This window comes from Orcinus orca, chromosome X, assembly GCF_937001465.1.
Source record: "Orcinus orca chromosome X, mOrcOrc1.1, whole genome shotgun sequence".
In the NCBI taxonomy this organism is placed as follows: domain Eukaryota; kingdom Metazoa; phylum Chordata; class Mammalia; order Artiodactyla; family Delphinidae; genus Orcinus; species Orcinus orca.
This window is the reverse complement of record NC_064580.1, coordinates 8,664,986-8,689,253: the sequence shown is the minus strand read 5'-3', so window position 1 is coordinate 8,689,253 and position 24,268 is coordinate 8,664,986. Positions and strand designations below refer to the sequence as shown.

At 40.1% G+C, this 24,268-nt stretch overlaps 1 protein-coding gene across 3 annotated transcripts in view; it reads left to right on the top strand.

Annotated features, from left to right (window-relative positions):
* ARHGAP6 (Rho GTPase activating protein 6) overlaps positions 1 to 24,268 on the top strand; it is a 267,749-nt gene that overhangs the window by 203,795 nt on the left and 39,686 nt on the right. For all 3 annotated transcript variants that reach the window (XM_033420190.2, XM_049704919.1, XM_033420191.2), the window contains exons 3-6: positions 8,647 to 8,718; positions 15,342 to 15,598; positions 17,856 to 18,051; positions 23,359 to 23,414. In XM_033420190.2, coding sequence (XP_033276081.1) covers positions 8,647 to 8,718; positions 15,342 to 15,598; positions 17,856 to 18,051; positions 23,359 to 23,414 — 581 coding nt within the window. The remainder of the gene's footprint in view (positions 1 to 8,646; positions 8,719 to 15,341; positions 15,599 to 17,855; positions 18,052 to 23,358; positions 23,415 to 24,268) is intronic.

The window sequence follows — 24,268 nt, the reverse complement described above, 5'->3', positions numbered from 1 at the left end:
CTGGTGGGAGTATAAATCAGGAAAACTACTTGGAAAGCAGTTCATTGTTACCTCCTAAAAGCCTAGGATTACATACACACTGACCTGGATGTGCACCTTCTACATATATATCCTAGGACAGTGGTTCTCAGACTTTAGTGTGAACCAGAATCCCCTGGAGGGCTCAATGGGCCCCAACCCCAGAGTTCCTGATTCAGTAGGTCTGGGGTGGGACCATAGAATCCCCATCTCTAACGAGTTCCCGAGTAATACTGATGCTACTAGTGCTAGAACCACACTTTAAGAACTGCTGTCTCGGAGAGATTTTTGTACATAAGAAGACATGAACAAAAACATTGTTCCTAATAGTCCCAAGCTAGAAACAACTCAAATTTCCATCAACAGTTCAGTGGGAAAATTAACTGTGGTATATTCATTCAAGAAAACACTGAATAGCAATCACCTACAGCCACCTGCCTCAACAGGGTGTATTTTAGGAAGTGTGGATGAATGAAATAAATGAGGCAAGAAAGAATACCTACAGTATGATTCCATCTCTACGGATTTGATAAAAACAGAATTATATTCTTTTTAAATGCATATATAGATGGTAAAACTATAAAGGAAAGCAGATAATTGATACTGCAAAAGTCAGTCCAGAGATTACCAGGGGTGACAGGAAGGGAGGCGTACAGAGGACTCCTCAGGTACTAGCTGTAGTCTACATCTGAACTTGGCTGTTGGTTATGTGACAGTTGACTTCTTCATTAATACTTACACTGTACATTTATATTTATACACATCTACATATATCATACATCCTCTAGTTACAAAAAAAAGTTTAAAAAATTGTTCTACTGTATCTTAAAAGAAAATGTCTCCTGGCTTCCCTGGTGGCGCAGTGGTTGAGAGTCCACCTACCGATGCAGGGGACACGGGTTCGTGCCCCGGTCCGGGAAGATCCCACATGCCACGGTGCGGCTGGGCCCATGAGCCATGGCTGCCGAGCCTGCGCGTCCGGAGCCTGTGCTCCGCAACGGGAGAGGCCACAACAGTGAGAGGCCCGCCTACCGCAAAAAAAAAAAAAAGAAAAAAAGAAAATGTCTCCTATCCTACATGTATTCTGGTTCTTTGACAACTTGTTTGAAATTTAGGATCTGTCCACTGGTTATGACAAATAAATCCCTTAACCTTTTTTTTTCTTACCAGTTTCTATTTTTTAATTAAAAAAATTTTTTAACATCTTTATTGGAGTATAATTGCTTTACAATGGTGTGTTAGTTTCTGCTGTATAACAAAGTGAATCAGCTCTACATATACATATATCCCCATATCTCCTCCCTCTTGCGTCTCCCTCCCACCCTCCCTATCCCACCCCTCTAGGTGGTCACAAAGCACCGAGCTGATCTCCCTGTGCTATGCGGCTGCTTCCCACTAGCTATCTATTTTACATTTGGTAGCATATATAAGTACATGCCACTCTCTCACTTTGTCCCAGCTTACCCTTCCCCCTCCCCGTGTCCTCAAGTCCATTATCTACGTCTGCATCTTTATTCCTGTCCTGGGTTCTTCACAACCTTTTTTTTTTTTTTAAGATTCCATTTATATGTGTTAGCGTATGGTATTTGTTTTTCTCTTTCTGACTTACTTCACTCTGTATGACAGACTCTAGGTCCATCCACCTCACTACAAATAACTCAATTTCATTTCTTTTTATGGCTGAGAAATATTCCATTGTATATATGTGCCACATCTTCTTTATCCCTTCATCTGTCGATGAACACTTAGGTTGCTTCCATGTCCTGGCTATTGTAAATAGTGCTGCAATGAACACTGGGGTGCATGTGTCTTTTTGAATTATGGTTTTCTCAGGGTATATGCCCAGTAGTGGGAATGTTGAGTCATATAGTAATTCTATTTTTAGTTTTCTAAGGAACCTCCATAGTGGCTGTATCAATTTACATTCCCACCAACAGTACAAGAGGGTTCCCTTTTCTCCACACCCTCTCCAGCATTTATTTTTTGTAGATTTTTTGATGGTGGCCATTCTGACTGGTGTGAAGTGATGCCTCATTGTAGTTTTGATTTGCATTTCTCTAATGATGAGTGATGTTAGCATCCTTTCATGTGTTTGTGGGCAATCTGTATATCTTCTTTGGAGAAATGTCTATTTAGGTCTTCTGCCCATTTTGGGATTGGGTTGTTTGTTTTTTTTGATATTGAGCTGCATGAGCTGCTTGTAAATTTTGGAGATTAATCCTTTGTCAGGTGCTCCATTTGCAAATATTTTCTCCCATTCTGAGAGTTGTCTTTTCGTCTTGTTTATTGTTTCTTTTGCTGTGCAAAAGCTTTTAAGTTTCATTACGTCCCATTTGTCTATTTTTGTTTTTATTTCCATTACTCTAGGAGGTGGGTCAAAAAGGATCTTGCTGTGATTTGTGTCATAGTGTTCTGCTTATGTTTTTCTCTAAGAGTTTTATAGTTAACATTTAGGTCTTTAATCCATTTTGAGTTTATTTTTGTGTATGGTGTTAGGGAGTGTTCTAATTTCATTCTTTTACATGTAGCTGTCCAGTTTTCCCAGCAACACTTATTGAAGAGGTTGTCTTTCCTCCATTGTATATTCTTGCCTCCTTTGTCAAAGATAAGGTGACCATATGTGTGTGGGTTTCTCTCTGGGCTTTCTTTCCTGTTCCATTGATCTCTATTTCTGTTTTTTGTGCCAGTACCATACTGCCTTGATTACTGTAGCTTTGTAGTATAGTCTGAAGTCAAGGAGGCTGAATCATCCAGCTGTTTTTCTTTCTCAAGATTGCTTTGGCTATTCGGGCTCTTTTGTGTTTCCATACAAATTGTGAAATGTTTTGTTCTAGTTCTGTGAAGAATGCCATTGGTAGTTTAATAGGGATTTCATTGAATCTGTAGATTGCTTTGGGTAGTAGAGTCATTTTCACAATGTTGATTCTTTCAATCCAAGAACACGGTATATCTCTCCATCTGTTTGTATTAACTTTAATTTCTTTCATCAGTGTCGTATAGTTTTCTGCATACAGGTCTTTTGTCTCCTTAAGTAGTTTTCTTCCTAGGTATTTTATTCTTTTTGTTGCAATGGTAAATGGGAGTGTTTCCTTAATTTCTCTTTCAGATTTTTCATCATAGTGTATAGGAATGAAAGAGATTTCTGTGCATTAATTTTGTATCCTGCTACTTTACCAAATTCATTGATTAGCTCTAGTAGTTTTCTGGTAGCATCTTTAGGATTTTCAATGTATAGTATCATATCATCTGCAAACAGTGACAGTTTTACTTCTTCTTTTCCAATGTGGATTCCTTTTATTTCTTTTTCTTCTCTGATTGCTGTGGCTAAAACTTCCAAAACTATGTTGAATAACAGTGGTGAGAGTGGGCAGCCTGTCTTGTTCCTGATCTTAGAGGAAATGGTTTCAGTTTTTCACCATTGAGAGCGATGTTGGGTTCGTCATATATGGCCTTTATTATGCTGAGGTAAGTTCCCTCTGTGCCTACTTTCTGGAGGGTTTTTATCATAAATGGGTGTTGAATTTTGTCCAAAGCTTTTTCTGCATCTATTGACATGATCATATGGTTTTTCTTCTTCAATTTGTTAACATGCTGTATCACGTTGATTGATTTGCATATATTGAAGAATCCTTGCATTCCTGGTATAAACCCCACTTGATCATGGTGTATGATCCTTTTAATGTGCTGTTGGATTCTCTTTGCTAGTATTTTGTTGAGGATTTTTGCATCTGTGTTCATCAGTGATATTGGCCTGTCGTTTTCTTTCTTTGTGGCATCTTTGTCTGGTTTTGGTATCAGGGTGATGGTGGCCTCGTAGAATGAGATTGAGAGTGTTGCTCCCTCTGCTATATTTTGAAAGAGTTTGAGAAGGTTAGGTGTTAGCTCTTCTCTAAATGTTTGATAGAATTCGCCTGTGAAGCCATCTGGTCCTGGGCTTTTGTTTGTTGGAAGATTTTTCATCACAGTCTCAATTTCTGTGCTTGTGATTGGTCTGTTTATATTTTCTGTTTCTTCCTGGTTCAGTCTCGGAAGGTTGTGCTTTTCTAAGAATTTTTCCATTTCTTCCAGGTTGTCCATTTTATTGGCATAGAGTTGCTTGTAGTAATCCCTCATGATCCTTTGTATTTCGGCAGTGTCAGTTCTTACTTCTCCTTTTTCACTTCTAATTCTATTGATTTGAGTCTTCTCCCTTTTTTTCTTGATGAGTCTGGCTAATGGTTTATCAATTTGTTTATCTTCTCAAAGAATCAGCTTTTAGTTTTATTGATCTTTGCTATTGTTTCCTTCATTTCTTTTTCATTTATTTCTGATCTGCTCTTTATGATTTCTTTCCTTCCGCTAACTTTGGGAGTTTTTTTGTTCTTCTTTCTCTAATTGCTTTAGGTGTAAGGTTAGGTTGTTTCTTTGAGATGTTTCTCGTTTCTTGAGGTAAGATTGTATTGCTATAAACTTCCCTCTTAGAACTACTTTTGCTTCAACCCATAGGTTTTGGGTCATCGTGTTTTCATTGTCATTTGTTTCTAGGTATTTTTTGATTTCCTCTTTGATTTCTTCAGTGATCTCGTGGTTATTTAGTAGTGTATTGTTTAGCTTCCATGTGTTTGTATTTTTTACAGATTTTTTCCTGTAATTGATATCTAGTCTCATAGCTTTGTGGTCGGAAAAGATATTTGATACTATTTCAATTTTCTTGAATTTACCAAGGCTTGATTTGTGACCCAAGATATGATCTATCCTGGAGAATGTTCCATGAGCACTTGAAAAGAAAGTGTATTCTGTTGTTTTGGGATGGAATGTCCCATAAATATCAATTAAGTTCATCTTGTTTAATGTATCATTTAAAGCTTGTGTTTCCTTATTTTCATTTTGGATGACCTGTCCATTGGTGAAAGTGGGGTGTTAAAGTCCCGTACTATGATTGTGTTACTGCCGATTTCCCCTTTTATGGCTGTTAGCATTTGCCTTATGTATTGAGGTGCTCCTATGTTGGGTGCATAAATATTTACAATTGTTATATCTTCTTCTTGGATTGATCCCTTGATCATTATGTGGTGTCCTTCTTTGTCTCTTGTAATAGTCTTTATTTTAAAGTCTGTTTTGTCTGTTATGAGAATTGCTACTCCAGCTTTCTTTTGATTTCCATTTGCATGGAATATCTTTTTCCATCCCCTCACTTTTAGTCCGTATGTGTTCCTAGGTCTGAAGTGGGTCTTGTATAGACAGCGTACATACGGGTCTTGTTTTTGTATCCATTCAGCCAGTCTGTGTCTTTTGGTTGGAGCATTTAATCCATTTGCACTTAACGTAGTTATCAATATGTATGTTCCTATTACCATTTTCTTAATTGTTTGGGGTTTGTTATTGCAGGTCTTTTCCTTCTGTTGTGTTTCCTGCCTAGAGAAGTTCCTTTAGCATTTGTTGTAAAGCTGGTTTGGTGGTGCTGAATTCTCTTAGCTTTTGCTTGTCTGTAAAGGTTTTAATTTCTCTGTCGAATCTGAATGAGATCCTTGCTGGGTAGAGTAATCTTGGTCGTAGTTTTTTCTCTTTTATCACTTCACATATGTCCTACCACTCCCTTCTGGCTTGCAGAGTTTCTGCTGAACGATCAGCTGTTAACATTATGGGGATTCCCTTGTCTGTTATTTGTTGTTTTTCCCTTGCTGCTTGTAATATTTTTTCTTTGTATTTAGTTTCTGATAGTTTGATTAATATGTGTCTTGGCATGTTTCTCCTTGGATTTATCCTGTGTGCGACTCTCTGTGCTTCCTGGACTTGATTATTTCCTTTCCCATGTTAGGGAAGTTTTCAACTATAATCTCTTCAAATATTTTCTCAGTCCCTTTCTTTTTCTCTTCTTCTTCTGGGGCCCCTATAATTTGAATGTTGGTATGTTTAATGTTGTCCCAGAGGTCTCTGAGACTGTCCTCAATTCTTTTCATTCTTTTTTCTTTATTCTGCTCTGTGGTAGTTATTTCCACTGTTTTGTCTTCCAGGTCTCTTATACGTTCTTCTGCCTCAGTTATTCTGCTATTGATTCCTTCTAGAGAATTTTAAATTTCTTCATTTATTGTGTTGGTCATCATTGTTTGTTTGCTCTTTAGTTCATCTAGGTCCTTGTTAAATGTTTCTTGTATTTTCTCCATTCTATTTCCAAGATTTTGTATCATCTTTACAATCATTACTCTGAATTCTTTTTCAGGTAGACTGCCTATTTCCTCTTCATTTGTTTGGTCTGATGGGTTTTTACCTTGCTCCTTCATCTGCTGTGTGTTTCTCTGTCTTCTCATTTTGCTTAACTTATTGTGTTTGGGATCTCCTTTTCACAGGCTGCAGGTTCATAGTTCCCGTTGTTTTTGGTGTCTGCCCCACAGTGGCTAAGGCTGGTTCAGTGGGTTGTGTAGGCTTCCTGGTGGAGGGGAGTAGTGCCTGTTTTATGGTTTCTGGTGGGCAGGACTGTGTCCAGTGGTGTGTTTTGAGGTGTCTGTGACCTTATTATGATTTTAGGCAGCCTCTCTGCTAATGGGTGGGGTTGTGGTCCTGTCTTGCTAGTTGTTTGGCATGGGGTGTCCAGCACTGGAGCTTGCTGGTCGTTGAGTGGAGCTGGGTCTTACTGTTGAGATGGAGATCTCTGGGAGAGCTTTTGCCATTTGATATTATGTGGAGCCGGGAGGTCTCCGGTGGCTGAGACCGGTCCTGAACTCGGCTCTCCCACCTCAGAGGCTCAGGCCTGACACCCGCCTGGAGCCCCAAGACCCTGTCAGCCACACGGCCAGGTACGTGGGGAGTTTCTTGCCTTTGGGGAAGTCTGAGGTCTTCTGCCAGCGTTCAGTCGGTGTTCTGTAGGAGTTGTTCCACATGTAGATGTATTTCTGATGTATTTGTGGGGAGGAAGCTGATCTCCACATCTTACTCCTCCACCGTCTTGATGGTCTCCCCCACCGCACTTAAGCTTTAATATATGGTTTAGTTATTCTTCTGCGTCAACTAAATATTAAAATGAAGGAATGATAGAATTTTTTGAAGAAATATGATCTTGTTATAGTCAAATATATTTGTTTATATGAACTAGTGATGAACAAAGTATTACAAAGTAAAATACCTGTCAGTCCTATCTGAAGAACAGATCAGAATCTTGTGCAGTTAGTATGTTCAATGTCTGTCTGTATGTAACAAGCCACGTAAGGCCCTATGGTGAGATCATCGTTTAGACACTGAAGGTAAGAACGTACACATGATGTAAGAGACTGACGGCTCTTTGCCACATCACAACGGATTTACATAATTTTCATCTATACAAATCTCACGACTGCAAGAGTGAAGACTCTTATGAACGATTTCCATTTCATGGGAGGAGAATCACGTTAAAAATATTGCTTTGCTTTTTGAAAGGAAGGAGGGATTGAGTGTGATTATGTTGTGATGTCTTTTGCCTCCAAAAATTCAGAGAGGAGGCGTTGGGAACATCTGCAGCCACACGAGGATCCCAGGAACCCTCATTTCTGTTGAAGAATGCTTAGTCTGTCTTTTCCTGATAATCAGAGTCTTGCCTTTAAGTTTTATCGGGCTGAATCTCTTTCTTTACTACACTTTTAAGTGTATCTTATGAAAAAAGCCAATTCTTAATCCCCCGTTTACACATAAGTTTCCTTGCAGCATGGGCTGCATTTCTCCTGATTGGTAGCGGTGTGGGTTCCCGAGTTGCGCTTCCCACACATTAAGTTGACAGCTGCGTTATTCCAAAACACATCCTTGCAATGATGGCTGCCAATGTTTTACGATGATATCCTAGGAATTCATTTGCAGCTGGTTACTGATATGAGGGGTATCTATATCATTTGGTGAGTTAACCAGTTAAGTACATTTGTTGCAAGTGCAAGATGCTAAGAGGATAAATGCCTTACTTATTCTAGTAAAAAAGTAGAAACAACCCAAATGTCCATCAGTGGGGGGGGATGGTTAATTAAATTACGGTAGAGGCATACTATGGAATACTATGAAACCCCCCAAAAGAAAGTAGATCTGAATTTCTGGAATGTGTCAGGCTCCCCATTAAACACTTTATATGCATTGTTTTGTTTAATTCTCACAACAGCTCCACGAAATTCCCATTTTACAGATGAGGACCCTGAGACTTGTGCCAAGTCACATAATGAGTAAATGGTGCAGCAGTAATTAGGTTTGAGTTCTGTGGACCCCGAATTCATTTCCTTATCCAGTTACACTCTGCTAGCTCATGAATATCAAAGCCGTATGTATTGTTGGCTCCCCTCTCATGGAGATTTTATTCGAGATAAGATTGGTTTGCGTGAACATGAAGAATAGGAAGAGACTCATGTAAGAGAAAAAGCAAACATATCTGAGTGTCAAAACTAAATGACTTCTGAAGGAGGTAGGTTTCCTGTACTTCCCATGATTGAAACACAATTTAAGGGCATACACCAAGATTCTGGTTGTGTGTGCAACCCAAGTCAAGGATTTTCACGTATTTTCAGGGCCATTACTCTGTTTAAAATGCCAAATTCTGAGTAAAGTGAGAAGTCATGCTTTTGCTCAGATGTAGTTATTCATAATGTGAAATGTCAGCTATATGCTTGTTTTTACAACTTTTCATTCTTTTAATATTTACAGATGGACAAAAGCGAAAGAAATCTTTGAGAAAGAAACTGGATTCACTAGGGAAGGAGAAAAACAAAGACAGAGGTAAAGGACAGAATGAACTAAAGCAAATGCGTCTCCCGTGGAGCCTAATGGTTGAATTTGGTGGGGTTTTTGAATTGCATTGAGTTATGTGGTTCAGCTCTATTATGTAAACTGGATTTCTACGATGGAATGTCATTGAAGGCTGTTGGAGTGGCCCTGTACTGAACTGATGAGTTCGACTGGTTTGAGCAAAAAGTGATTTCTGCCAAGCTTATGGTTCCAATTATGATGCTAGCCAATCAGCAATGCATAAGGAAAACCAGGTTGAGCAGCCGTGGATAGCATCTCTAACGCTAACCAGCTGTCTGGCAAATCCAGATAGTTAGGCAGGGCTAGTTGAATGAGAAGGAGTTTGGATTCCGCCACCATGACTACTGGAAAGAAACAGTCTCACCCTCGTGGCTACTGAAGATGGGACATTCTCAGCGTTGTAATGTTAGATCACAGCACGCTTATTTTTTTGCCCTGTGTACAGTTTTGGGAATTGTTGACTCTCTTCATACTGTCCCCTTCTATATCTATTCAGGAAACCGATAGCTTAGCCACTCTTTCAGAGGTATTTGTGGTCATTTTTAACTAATATTCATTGAGCCTGCATAATGGACACCTGGGCCTCATTAACCCAGTACATCTTTCTGTGGCTTGTTTCTATGGTTTCATATGAAATGACTGCTGAATGGTGTGGTCATGTGAATGTATTTCCATTTTATATGACATAGGGAATGAGTGTAGAGTCAGGAAAGCCATATATCTCACCTTGGAGTTCTTTTATCTAATGATCGAATTTCTGCTTGAAAAGTAATGAAAGGCAATGAAACTGAAGGTATAAAAATAAATGCTTTGTGATAAGTATTAGACAAGACCGAGACACACCGTTGATCCGAGACTCTACACCCATATCTTGAACTGTGCCTAAAGGGTCATGACATCTGGTTCTTGGACTAAAAAGAGATTAAAGAATTCTAAAGAACGGAAAGCCAATGTTTTACTTCCCTTAGAGCATGATTTCTCAACCTTGGGCCTACTGACATTTTAGACTGGATAATTATTTTTCGTGGAGGCTGTCCTGTACATTGTCTGAGATATTTAATAGCATCCCTGGTCTCTACCACTAGATGCCAGTAGCACCGCCCCCAACCAAAATATCTCCAGACATTTCAAATGTTTACCTCAAACTGAAGAAAAGGACATGAAAATGGCAGTGATCCCTACCCCTGACTACATAGCAGAATAATTTTTGAAACCTTTAAACATTCCAGTGCCCAGACCCCCACCCCAGAAAATCTGATCCCGTTGGTCTGTAGGGGAGCTGAGCATGAGTAATGTTATAAACTACTAATGTGCACCTTCTAAGAAGAGAACTCTGGTCCATACTAACCAGTATACTCCCCAGGGCACCTTCTACCACAGGAGAGTCTACTGCTGGCATAATGAATGCAAAAGACATTAACTCTTGTCCAGATACCTATCCTTGTCTGATAAACTGTATTGTGTTTAATTGGTTCATGTGTTCTTACCCTTATTTTTTAAAGGAACGTTAGTAGCCAGCGTAGCTTTATTAAACTAGAGTTTTTACTCAGTCTGTTCCTGCCATGGACCATCTTTATCTCGTGAGATTAGAGGATTCGTGAGAATTCTCAGTGTTTATAGAGTTATTAAAGGGATCGTTCAGACTGATAGTAGCAATGTGTTATCGTTAAAGTTGTTTATTCTAGGATCAAGATAATGGCACTAGGATCTGAACACTCACAATGTAGACTCGAGGTGATTCTTCAGAAGTGCCCGTTCCGGCTAAACTAAGCACAGTGAACATTTTTTGCAGATGTTTGAATTCCCTCAACGGAGGGAGATGCATGTGTGCTCGCTTATGTAAGAAAACAGCAGGAAGTGAGGGTAGGGCAGGAAGGGCCAGGGGAAGTAATCAACCACTATGCACTGGACTATTACACATTTTAGACCAAATCATATTTATGTATTGTATAGGCTCAGTGAAAACTTGGCAGTGTTCTATAGGGTTGCACAGGGGTGCTGGCTGGGAAAAGGAAGGCAGGTCCTGGTGGTTCCAAAGAAAAAACACATCACCCATCCAACTAAGGAGAAAAATACCAGGATTTATGGCAAAAGAGGTATTTTTAAAATATAGCTTTGATCATTAAAAAGGTGACGTCCTAGGCTTAAGTGAAACTTAATTACGTGGCATCTTTTCTGAACATAAAGTCCTGTGTGTGTCCACGCATCCATTACGTGGATGTCTTGGGAACCGGGGTGTGATGAGGCAGTGTGCAGGTCTCGCATGGTTGTGATCATTTCACATCGTTCTCTTCCGTTGGAATATTAGCATTGGGGTTCATAACAGCTGCACATGTGAAAAATGACAATCATTTGAATCCAAGAGTAAAAGAAGGAAAACAGGAAATTCTAGATGACTTCTTGGGTTGGGTCATCTAAAAATAAATAGGAGCAGCTTTTTAGAATCGAGTTGCTCTCCCAATAAAGCGATTCATTAAGTGTTTGATGTGCTGCTATATTAATTGATTCAATCAGAATGAATCATGGCCTGTGTTTTATTTAATTGCCTTAACATAATATACAGCAGATCATGTGACACTTCTGTGTCCCTCCTGCCACTTAAGCAGTGCCCATATGACTTTTGATTTCCATACAGAAAGTAATCCAGGATTGATGCTGGTTCAGAAAACATATTTTCATACAGAATAGTTCCAAGGTTCTTCATTTCTCTTAGTTAAATTACTTGGCATCCAAAAAGTATTTTTTAAACTTTCAGAACTTCAGAATATTTCTTTCTTGTGTCAAAAAGAATCACTCTTGGGGAAAGGTTTTAAAATGGCTACTTTGTGCCAATTATTGCGGTTCCTAATCAGAGCACAAGGGAAATAGGTTTTACTGTGGCCTAAGTCTGAGAGCTAGGTCCCCTGTCTACAGGATAGTTTCAGATGATGAAGTGTTTATCAACATAAACTCTGCTGATAGTTCAGGTCTAGCACCTTTCTTTGTGCCGAAATTACATCATGCCATGTTTTATTGTTCCTCACTGTCTAAATGGGTTAATATATGTGAGTTGTGAAGTAGCACTACAGTAGGAATAGTTGATACAACTTTGTTTTGTGCCATGTTAAATAACAGTAGAAACATCAAGTAGCAATTATCACTCTTTAGAAATTCTCAAAGAAAATGTATTGAGTGCTGTTACTGGAGATGAGAGAAACAGGGGGAGTGTGATTCCAGGGAGGAATAGGAGGGGCCACCTCGCACAGGACTGGGTGGGCCGCAGCACAACTTCCGCTCTGCATGCTAAGAACACTGAGACGCCATCAGAGTGAATTAAGGATGGGGTGGCTTAATGGTGTCTTTAAATGGGTTGCCACACTGCAGTGTAAAACGTGAACTTGGGGTGGGAGGGTGAGACCACGGTGGAGGAAGGAAGCCTGATTCCAGGGGCCAAATCACTTCTGCTGAGGATAGGTCCAGGATGGGACCGAGGGAGTTGGTGAAAAAGGTAGCTTGCAGGCAAAAGTGAGAGGAGAGGAGAAAGTCAAGGAGAGTGAGGACAGAGAACCAGATGGGTCATTTGGGTAGACATCCACGTCTCCCAGGATGATGGTAAACAGGGGTTCTGACGGTGATGATAGAAGATAGCAATGAGCATGGGGGCAGGGGAGCTTGCAGTGGCCCCAGGTTTCTGCCACACAGCAGGAGGGAGAGGATCTGGAAGCTGAAGCACAGCTGAGCGACCAGCACACCACCTCCTGGCCCTGAGGGTCATGGGGAGGGAGCAGAGACAGCCTCTACCAATGAGGACAGCAGGGGATGCAGTCTCCTTAGTAAACACATACTATAGATTAGAACACGATACACACAGTCCCTGGGCCCAGAACACTGAGTCTTGGGTAATATTTTTATGGTTTGAAAAACCCATTATCAAATTTATTAGCTGCTATCAACACAGAGTCTGTAGGTTCCCTTCTCCTCCCCAACAGAAGAGCTTTGAACCCGCAGATAAGCATGTGTGCCCAACACTTTATTTACACAGAAAGGAGGGTTTTGCTCAACAGCCTTGGGCCGAGTCCTCAGTTTCACAATACCCATATTTTGAGAAGCAATCACATTCAAGGAACCCTGCCTAGAATTTTCCAGGGCCTAGACACTGTGACACAAGTTTAGAGCATAGAGAGATCTGTCTCCTTTCTGAAGCTTGTGAGAGAGTTCTCTGGAGAAAGCAACGCGAAACTAAAGAGACGAGATCAAAACACTACCACTGAAAGAATAAATAAACTCAGCCAGGAAAGAAAGCCTGTTAGAGAAAAGCAGAAATAAGAAAAGAAATAGAAGAGTCATTTGGGGAGAATGACTTCATGTATTCCATCTGTTTAATTTCTATTCAGTTATTCCAATTTACAAGTAGAGCGGCAGACTTCTAGATATTAAAAATGACAGATACCAAAGGAAACCATCTTGCTTCTTTTTTCCGAGGATATTAGAGATCTCTAGCCGAGTCTGGTTGGTTTCCTTTATGTGGACAAAATGTCTAGGAGAGGAATCACTAGTCCTCATGTCACATTAAATCCGTGCTATGAGTATGCCTGCTTGAGCAGACACAGGTCACTTGATACATTTATCAGTGTCCTTTCTGCTATCATTACCCACCAACAGTTTTTATATATTCCAAGTAGCTATCAGCCTTGCCATACGCATGTTCCTAGATTTGCCCCAAGCTTTTTGAAGGAAGACTATTTGATTATTCCCATAGACAAGATAGCACTGATTTACACAATAAACCCTGAGGTGTCCCCTTTGGTTTCTGATTTTGCTAGTAGTGGAAATGACCTTTTATCAGTAGTGAGTATTGGATCTTGCTACACTGTCCACACTGATCCCTCAAAACAAATGCCTGAATTGTTTTTTGCATTAACGTATGCCGGCTAGCTCACGAACTTGTAGAGGATGATAAGCATCCTCTGAAAAATCCCGAAGTGCTGAAGTTTTGATTTTTCACTTCAAAATGAATTGCATGTTTTGATAGAGCAAGAGGTTCAGGCTTTTCAAGTGCCATTTCTTTTTCTTTTTTTCTTTTGCGGTACGCGGGCCTCTCACTGCTGTCGCCTCTCCCGTCGCGGAGCACAGGCTCCGGACGCGCAGGCTCAGCGGCCATGGCTCACGGGACCAGCCGCTCCGCGGCATGTGGGATCTTCCCAGACCGGGGCACGAACCCGTGTCCCCTGCATCGGCAGGCGGACTCTCAACCACTGCGCCACCAGGGAAGCCCTCAAGTGCCATTTCTGCTTTTAATGCAGACTTGACCATTAGCCCCGGGATGTTCAAAATGTTGCCGTGGATCAAAGAGGAAAACCTTTTAGGGCCTCTTTCCACCTGATTTAATGTTAGCATTTTCAACCTTAGAATTGTTTTCCCTTGCTCATTCTGGTTTATTCATAAGGGTTATAAAAACAAGGGAGAGGCTAGACTCCAGTTTTCTGCTGCTAGGAGATGTAATTTTTAGTCTCAAAGAAATAATGCATTTAATATAATTATTGATGCTTTTAGCATGAATTTAAAATATTACGAATAAAATGCGTGGCCCTAAGGATCAGCGTGCTTACAATGTACGTGTATACAAGTGGATTTACTCTAGAGATGCAGAATGCAATTGTGTATACATCTCCAAATAAAGCCGTAGGTTTCTGCATTATGCTCCTTCCCCCAAATTGTCCTTACTAGAGGATTTAATAAATTATATTCTGGGCTCTTCATCGGATATCTAGTGGTGAGAATCCACTTCTTCATGTGGCCTGGAGAATGGCTTGAGTATAGATCATGAGCGTGACAGCCCTAACCCAGCAATTGGAGGCAGCATGTGGGAACAAAGAACACAAAGAAAAAAAGAACAAACTTATTCCCAAGCTGCTCCTCTGTCTCTTGAGTTGTCATTTCACATGTTGGAAGCTCTTTGACTGGGAACCTCAGAGTGTAGCCACTTACCTGAATTTCAGTAATTTTTGGCATCTCTCTCTTACACAGATGATAGACACAACTGCAATTATTTACGTATCTGATTCTCCAGTCCCCACCTCACCCCACACTCTGAACCCTTCAAGAGCGAGGACTGGACCTTCTGTAAGCTTTGTACTCCTCACTGCATACCTTGACACGGCACACAGTAGGTATTAGTAAGTGACAGTTGAATGACTGTATACGCACAGAGTCTTCTCAGGCCTTGTAAGCTTTGGGGGCTCTTGAGACATCAATCAAAGACACATTTTGTAAAACCGTTTACTCACGAGGATGAAGTATTATGTTCATCCTATCAAAAAATGTCACCCTTCTCTGTAAAGTTATTTCCTTTCAACATACTTGAGATACGTCGAGAAAAACTCGAGGCTTAGATTTTTAAAACCCATGCTCTTTATACATCCTAGCTTTCTTTATTGAGATAGAAACGTCAGCCACTCTGACAAACTCAACAGTCATCTCCGTATATTGATGGATGAATCAGTTCTTCGGAAAACAGTCATTGGAATTTGTCTGCCCTTTGATCTGCAACATGACTGAGAGTCTCCCCTGGTGCAGTCTTTCTCTGAAAGTGAATGTTTGGTTTTTGATTCCAGAGTTCATCCCACAGGCGTTTGGAATGCCCTTATCCCAAGTCATCGCAAACGACCGGGCCTATAAACTCAAGCAGGACTCGCAGAGGGGCGAGCAGAAGGATGCCTCCGATTTTGTGGCTTCCCTCCTCCCATTTGGAAATAAAAGACAAAACAAAGAACTCTCAAGCAGTAACTCATCTCTCAGCTCCACCTCGGAAACACCAAATGAGTCAACGTCCCCCAGTACCCCGGAGCCGGCTCCTCGGGCCAGGAGGAGGGTGAGTTAACCAGTGTTTGCTCTGACCCCGATGTCAGGACAACGGAAGAGTTCTAAGGTTATTCTCTGAGTCTTGGCTCATGTGAAAACTGGAAATGCAGTTTGTGTCCAGGTATCTGTCAACAACCCCATTCAGGGAGAATTTGCACCGGCCCCAAGGCACCTGACACACCCCTCACAGCCTTTCCCTGACCTCTTTCAAAGATATTGGGTGCCTCTCCTTGCTTACCCGTGATATCCAGAACATTCTACAACATCACCACTGATCCTACTCTAGTGTAACCTTCTGTTGTGGTACCAGAATTTCCCATGAGACTTTGAGGCTCGAGGGCAGGGCCAGGTGTCTTTGTTAATCTCTTCATCTCATCCAAGAACTATGCCTGGCCGAGTGAACTTGCTGCTGGTCTTCATAAGCAATGAGATTTTTTTCTACCAACGGAACATGGCTTTTTTCTCAAACGTAACTGTAGAAACACGCACACACACACACATGTCCTCTTTCAAATCAATACTGTAATAATATGGTACCATTTATTAAGTGAGTACTATGTTCCAGGCAGTGTGCTATTATTTGGCATTTCACATTTCAATCCAGGAAAGCTGAGTTTCCAGGCAAATTGGTTGGTGATTAGCTTAGTCAGGTGATAAGCATCTCTGAAACTTCCTAGGTCACTGGGAGATCTCTCCTTTGCCTTTCACCTGAAGCCCCAAAGCTTTGCCACCTCCAGCCATTGACTACTGCCCTAGTTAAAACCTGAGGCACGGGCTTCCCTGGTGGCGCAGTGGTTGAGAGTCCGCCTGCCGATGCAGGGGACACGGGTTCATGCCCCGGTCCGGGAGGATCCCACATGCCGTGGAGCAGCTGGGCCCGTGAGCCATGGCCGCTGAGCCTGCACGTCCGGAGCCTGTGCTCTGCAATGGGAGAGGCCGCAACAGTGAGAGGCCCGCGTACCGCAAAAAAAAACACCAAAAAACCAAAACCCTGAGGCACTTCCCAGTTAAAATCTGCAGTTCTCAATCAGCCTCCAACATTTAGAACCTCCCCAAGACTCAGGGGCACCTGAGCCACCCACCACTGTTTTCAGGGATTCACCGTGTGTAAAGCTAAGTTGGCATATTCAGACCCCCATCACTTTCTCTACCTTACAGACAAGAGAATTGTTCTTCCAATCCTGGCACAGTCTCTCAGACTGTTTATATAAGCCTATGTGGCAATGACACCAAAATGCCACATATGAGCTTTCTGAGAATCTAGAGCCCAGGCAATGGGCGTCCCAAATGCCCTCCCCTCTGGCCAGGCCTTGCTAGCAGCCAACTTCTTCCTCTATGCTTCAGCAAAGGGTGGGTGGCCATACAGGCATGAGTGGTGCCCTGCAGCCTTACCCTCAGCCTTTTACCATTCCTAGAGTGCCAGCCCTCCTTCCACCTGTCATTACCTCATCTCTTGGCTGGGGGCTTTCTCCGATGGCCAGAGGCGCCCACCCATAGAGACGACGGGCTGCGAGTAGCAAGGCGTTAATGTCACCTCCCTACCCCTACCAGAAGTTGTCTTTAATCAATGACTCTTGAGACTCGTGGTATAAATACCCCCAACTCCCTTACTCCTTAGCAGGAATAGCTCTGGGGTGCATGGTCTACACGGTCTCCCAGGTCCCCAGGGCAGTTGGGCTCCAGCGGCCCACAGGCTTGTCACAGGCTTATCACAGGCTTGTCACAGGCCTGGTGATGCCCCCTTCATTAGCTGCATTCACTTCCCTTTCTCATTTCCCTACTTCCCTACAGCTGTCTCCTGGGACTATTCCCCTAATAAAGTTCATTGTGTCACGTCTTGGGGAAAACTAAACTAAGACTGTTTATGGAATCCTCCTATTTTAAAATCTACTTTCGAGAGTTGAATTATTCTTTTTTTTTCACAAGAGTTCTCTGACTTTACCTCATTCGTCAAGTATGTGATTTTTTTCTTGTTTCAAGGAATGAAGTGGTTGGGTCAAAATATTTTAATTGTATGTTTGCCATCTCTTGTCTTCCATTTGGAAGAAGTTGTCTATTGTTGAAATTGTAACTGTCATTACCTTACCCTATGCTGTGGAGGTTTCCTAACCTTTTTTCCTTTGAAAATACAAACCGCACAATTAAACAGTATTATTTCGAGTGTGATTAGTGGTCATGGGCAAAAGGATTTATTGGATGGCATTGGGGGAAGCAGTTTTTATTTTCTCCATGTGCACTCTGTGTTCATGTCTGTGTATAATTTGCAGGGTGCAATGTCAGTGGATTCTATCACCGATCTTGACGACAATCAGTCTCGACTGCTAGAAGCGTTACAGCTCTCCTTGCCTGCCGAAGCTCAAAGCAAAAAAGAAAAAGCCAGAGATAAGAAACTCAGTCTGAATCCCATTTACAGACAGGTCCCCAGGCTGGTGGACAGCTGCTGTCAACATCTAGAAAAACATGGTAAGCAAAATTGTTTGTCAGCAGTCGAGTACTGAAGACTTTCATGTATTCGGGCATCATTCATTCAAGCACCCGATTCCAATTCTATGTTCATTTGATCAGGCTCTAGGCCAAAATTTCCTTTGCAAAGAAAATTTACAAACATGAACGTTTGCTTATCCCCAGTAGGGCTGAACCAGATTTGGGGCGGCGCGAATCCACCTGATGGTATTCAGGCTCCGCAGCCCTAAAGAGTCCTCAGAAGTGACCCTGGAGATCAAGGAATTGAGGGGAGGGCAAGGTCTGTTGGGCTGGGGCTATCCTCAGGACCCCCTGCAAAGAAAGCAGGGCCACTTTCATCTTTTTTATACATTGAGGTTCCACAAGGCTTCCTTTAAAAAATAATAGTCCAGCTTCTTACAGAAAAAAAACAGATTAGAGAACCATTCCTTAAGTGAATAGAAAGTACATAGTTTTGGACAATAGGTTTCTTTCTATATTGCTCTTTGCATTTTTGTGGAAAGCTGTCCACTTAAGATTTCTTCATCGTGACCGTTTTGGAAACTCAGTTCCACTTAATACGCTGACTTTACAGCTCTTTAAAATTTTTGCGGAACTTTAGACTTTTGGCTCATCAAACAGCCATGTCTACGATCTGAATTTGTTTGCTATAATGTTAGCATGCGTTTTATGGACGTGAGAAGAGTTTATAATTGCTTCTTTTTTCCAGTTTTATTGAGAAATAATTGACATACATGACTGTAATTGCTTTTTTACTATAAAAGTAATATACACATCATAATAGAGAAAAAAAAGAAACAGAAAAGCAAATTCTGAGGCTATCATATAGATATAACTACTCTTGACATTCTCATCTATTTCTTTCTAATAAAAGTGGGACTTTATAAAAATGACTAGGATATGTCCAGGTCTCTTAATCAATTCATTATATATGGAAATCACTAGATATCATATGGGTGACTTAATATAAGTAATATGTATTGAAACTTTGTTTATACAAAATTTCAATATGTATATGTATGTGTATGAGTGTACATTCTTATCTGTCTCTTCTCCTTGGAAAGTAAACAGGACATCAATAGAAATATCTTAGACATTTTGAATTCCCAATACTTAGTATCATGATAACACAATGTAAATGTTTCAATCAGTATTACTTGAACAGAATTATTTTTCAAAATAGCTTAGCAACTAGAGTTCTTTAGTTGCTTTTAGCACCTAAAGAATTTACATGAATATTTAAATTCAGCCTAAACTTTACTACGAGGTAGAAAAAGCGACTCATACTTTTATAATTATAATTTTTCCCTATAGAGAATGTAGAGAGTGAACTGTAGCGCTATAAAGAATTCTAAACGAGAAAATTCTACTCTAACCATGCAAAAGTGCAGTGCCAGGTTGAGTAACTGCTTTTGTGAAAGAAGACTTGGCATGTCTTTGTATTTTCTTTTTGAAAATAAATTTTCATGAATTATAATTTGTAAAATAGCATTTCCTTTAAGATTACTAAAAAACAGGGAAGTTCACTTTTTTGGGGGGTGCGGGGGAAATAGTTACAATGCAGTTTAGGGCCTAAAGGAAAGAAGATAACCTACATGATCTTTCAAGGCCCTGATTCTGTTCTGAGTTTCCATGATGTTTAGAGCAAATGGCTCTGGAAAAATAAGAGATAGTTTCAAATTCAAACAGATACTAATCTTGGTCACTTTAAACCAGTGATAAAAGAGCAAATTTCAAAAACAATTCTTTTGTAAGACTTCATTTGCCAGTGTTTGAAATGGGTAGCAGAGAGTTTGATTCACTTTAGCTTCATAGACATTTGTCAAAGACCTTTTCATTCTCTCCCAAATTGGTCTTGGACACACACACACAAAAACAAAACAGAGAGAGAGAGAGAAACAAACAAAAACAATTGGTCCTGGACAGTTATCTTGACTCCATCTATATATTCGTGTACGCCACCCTTCCTCACTTTTACTTCACCCAAATGCCTTCTCCACTATTAGGCCAAAATTCCTTTAAGCATCCTTAATTTCCCCGAAGCACACATTTCAAACAAAAAAAAACGACAAAAAAAAAAAAAAACCCAGACAATATAACAAAGAGTCCAACTCTCTTCTACTTAAAGGATGTAGGCTGATTTTAGGGTGGGGCCGCCTCCTTATTATGCCTGCCCTCATTACTTGAATTCCCTAAGCCTGAGATTCAGGTGCCCTGGTTCTAGTTTCCATTTCAGCTTCTGACAAAAAGGAGAGAAAGGCGATCATATCCATTTCTGGCACAGGGTACAGCAAAGTCACATTTCTTTGCCAGATCTATGCCTTTTTTGATGGACACCTGTTTTTAACAGTGACTGTCTCAAGTCAAGGTTACTGGATGCCTAGATTGTATCTTCTGTTGGAGGAAAATGACTCTAAGGCTTATGTCAGAGAATGGCATTGGCTGTCTGAAGGCTGTCATCTGCTCAACCTAAAATTAATTAATTAATTAATTTAAAAAACTTAAAACAGGTTATAATCAATTGATACATAGAAATTATAGCAATCAGTCACTAGCTAGTTATTTTTGGAATCACAGTCACTTTTACTGAGTGGAAAAATACTATAATTTAGGAAATAGTGACACAGAAATGGGCATTTTTGAACAGAATGGAGGACTTCAGGCAAAGGAATAGTCCCACCTGGGAAGAAAGTGCCCTTATGTGATATCTCACTTATGTAGAAATTTCAGCCACTTGGAAACCATCAGACCAACAAGAAAATAAATGCAGCCAAAATTAAAATTGCTAAGACCTCCTATTATATTACAGTTTTCTGTTTTGCACAAAAAGCCTTATTTAGTTCAGTTAGGGCCTATATCTCTCTGTATAATAGTAGATGCCAGATACAATTCTAAGTATTTTATATACATTCATTAATTGAATCACTGAACAACTTTTGAGGTGGATACTTATTTTGCTCATGTTGTAGGTGAAGAAATATAATTCTGTATTTGATTCTAATACCTTGATTATCCTGTTTTCAAGCTCCCAGAGAGGTAGAAGCAATAGATTAGGCTGGGGGCTGGACTCAGTTATAAGGCAGATGAATTGATGGCAGCAACAAGGAAGGAACACAAGTCTTTTGAGAATAGATGCAAAGCAAAATTCCACCCAAGTGCAAAGCACCAAGATGTACTTATGCAAGTCAGCAATAACTAGCCTCTCAGCATGATTCTCTCAAATTATTCTGGAAATTCAGGATAACGCTCATAAGAAATAAAAGTGATAAATGGGATATTTATAGATATTATCGTTTCTAACTGAAAAATTCTAGAAAACCAATTTTAAAAGTCTTATACACAATACACAATGTGGCAAGACCATAAAATAAACACACAAAAAGATATCCATGTCTTATATGAGAGCAATAATAGGTTATGTACTATAACAATAAAATAATTCATTTATATTAATATCAAACGTATAGTTACGTAGAATATCTGTAATAAGTAGTAAGAAACTTCTGTGACAAAAACTGCAAAGCTTTACCAAGAACTATTAAGCAATTAAGAAATAAATTAAGATATCTACTTTGTTTCTGGATGGGAAGAAATAATGTTGTAAAGATTTCAGTTCTTTCCAATATCATTATATATTGGACTAGTCAGAACTCTTTCCGTGGCAAGAGAGAAGAACCCAGATAAAAGCAGATTAAGCAAAGCAGCCCCCCAAATTCCCACTTACATGCTGGAAGTATGAATATTATATCTAGATTCAGGAACAGGTAGATTCAGGATGCAAATGATGCCATGAGAGCATGAGTCTGATTGCTGGAGTGTTGACTATGTTTCATGGTCTGTGGACTCTCACAGCAGCTCTCTTCATGTGGCTACACGCCACCCCTGGCAGCTACAATCTGGCAATCAGCCTTGTAACTGATTACCCCAAATGAAGAGAAGATGAGCCACCAATGAAACAATAAACGTAGACAATGATCATCAGTGGCAGTGACTCATGGCTTGCATAGGAAAGGAGAGTCATGCAGACCCTCTGTGCCACCTTAAGGTAGTGCATAATACCTCTTGTGAAGTCTTCTTGCCCCCAAGTCCAAACCTGAATCAGAGAAAACTCTGGCTCTAACTATCTCTTTAGAGGAAATAAAGGGGAGAAAGGAGCGCATAAATGACACCACAGAGTGTCTACATCCAGGCAGTGGGAAAATCTACAGTGGGAAATCAATGCTATTTCTTCCTCAAACCAATTACGAGGAAATCATATAAACAGAGAGGGGGAAACAAACACATTAAGAGACTACAAGGCTCGCCAGCCTATCACAGTTTGTGAACCTTATGTGAACGTTGACTGGATATTTAATGATAGTAAGGAACTATTGTTGAAATGTCTAACTTGTGGTAGATTATGTTTCTTTTAAGAGACCTAATTTTTTAGAGCAAAGAGTTTCTCAACCTTGGCACTACTGACATTTGGGGCTGGATAACTCTTTTTCATGCACTGGCCCCATAATCCCACTTCTAGGACATGATCTTAAGACAATCAGAAATGTAAACTGAGACCTATGTACAAAGTTGTTCCTAATAGGGCTAGTTATGGTATCAAAACAAGTGCATATATGTTGCGGGGAGCTATATTGTCATTCAGAGGAGAATATGAAGTGAATTGTGGCACATTCATGCAGTAGAGTATTTTGCATCCATTTTAAATGACATTGACAGAATTTTTACTGGCATAAAAAATTATTGTGGCATAATATTGAGTAAAAGCAGCAGCATTCTACCCCCCATATTTTTTTTTCATGGAGAAAAGACTGGACAGAAATAAACTCAAATATTAAGTCATTACTTCTGCATCAGGTATTTTTTAAAGTATATTATTTTTTACATTTTTCTGCACCTTATAGATTTTCTTTAATAAGTACATGTTTTAATTATGATCAGTAAAGCAAGAAATGTCTATTTTAAAATTGATAAAGGGCTGGAAATTCATAGAAAATTCATGTTTATTCTGAATGATGAAGAAAATGTTACATAATTTTTTTCATATGGAGAAAGTGTGGAAATACATAATAACGCAAGAAAATTCTTTCATCAGAAACATTTAACGTAAAATGATCCTGGTACTTTCAGGGCTAACCTCTAGGTACCTGGTGAATCTAGCGCGGGATAAAGAAGCATTCGTGCACACTGTCGAGTTACTATACTGCCCTGCACGTTGCAGCGTGGTGCTGGCATTCCCTTTTGTATCTATTTTGATTTCCTCCAGTTTCAAGCCACAAAACAGGACTGACGATTTTGTTTGCTTATTTGCAGGCCTCCAGACAGTGGGGATATTCCGAGTTGGAAGCTCAAAAAAGAGAGTGAGACAAGTAAGTGAAAAGTGAAGATTATATTGTACGTTTCACCTGACTTTTAGTTGAATTACGTCGTGCAAAGTTCAAGCTCATGCAAATTCATTTCTGAATATCTTTTCTGTACCCTCCCACCTATTATAGTATAATTGAGTCCCAGGAAGTAAAAGGCAACAACTCAGAATCTCAGAAAGGTCGTGAAAGAGTTAGGATCATACAAATGAAAGCAAAACATCTGGACGTGCCCACAGCATGTACAGCCAAATGAAACTAATTTATAAACATCTTACTGACACTGTAAATGTAGGAGATTCGGAGAGTACCTGATCAGTAAGTGATCATAAATAGCAAACAATTGTACAGCACCCGTTTTTACTAAAATGCGATATGAGTAATGCCATTAATATCTCTTCTTTTAAAATACTATGTTTATAGCTTTACTTTCTCAAAAATAAATAATTCATATTACTTTTCCAAGGTACCATTGATTCCCCAATTCATTTTCCATGTGGGGACTGTACCCCTCAGTTTCCTTCTGCACTCTGCAGCATTCTTGCAAAAGAAGTTTGATATGAGAGCTTCAGGAATAGGCTCCTATGACCAGGCAGGTATCTGTGTTCGTGACGGCTTCAGAAAAGGCAAACCATCCTTTGAGAAAAGAATTCATTTGTTGGCTAAAAGAAAATTAAAATGTTATTTTCCCTCTGTTGGTGCCAACAGAAAGAAGTAAGGAACCCAGCAATTCAAAAATGAAGCCAAATGAAAATAATTTTTAGTTGGATGAAGCTGAAGAAACACTATTTGTTCATGTTATTGAAACTAACTGAAATAAGTGTCTCCTCATAATGTCTTTCTTTATTTGTCAAGACAAA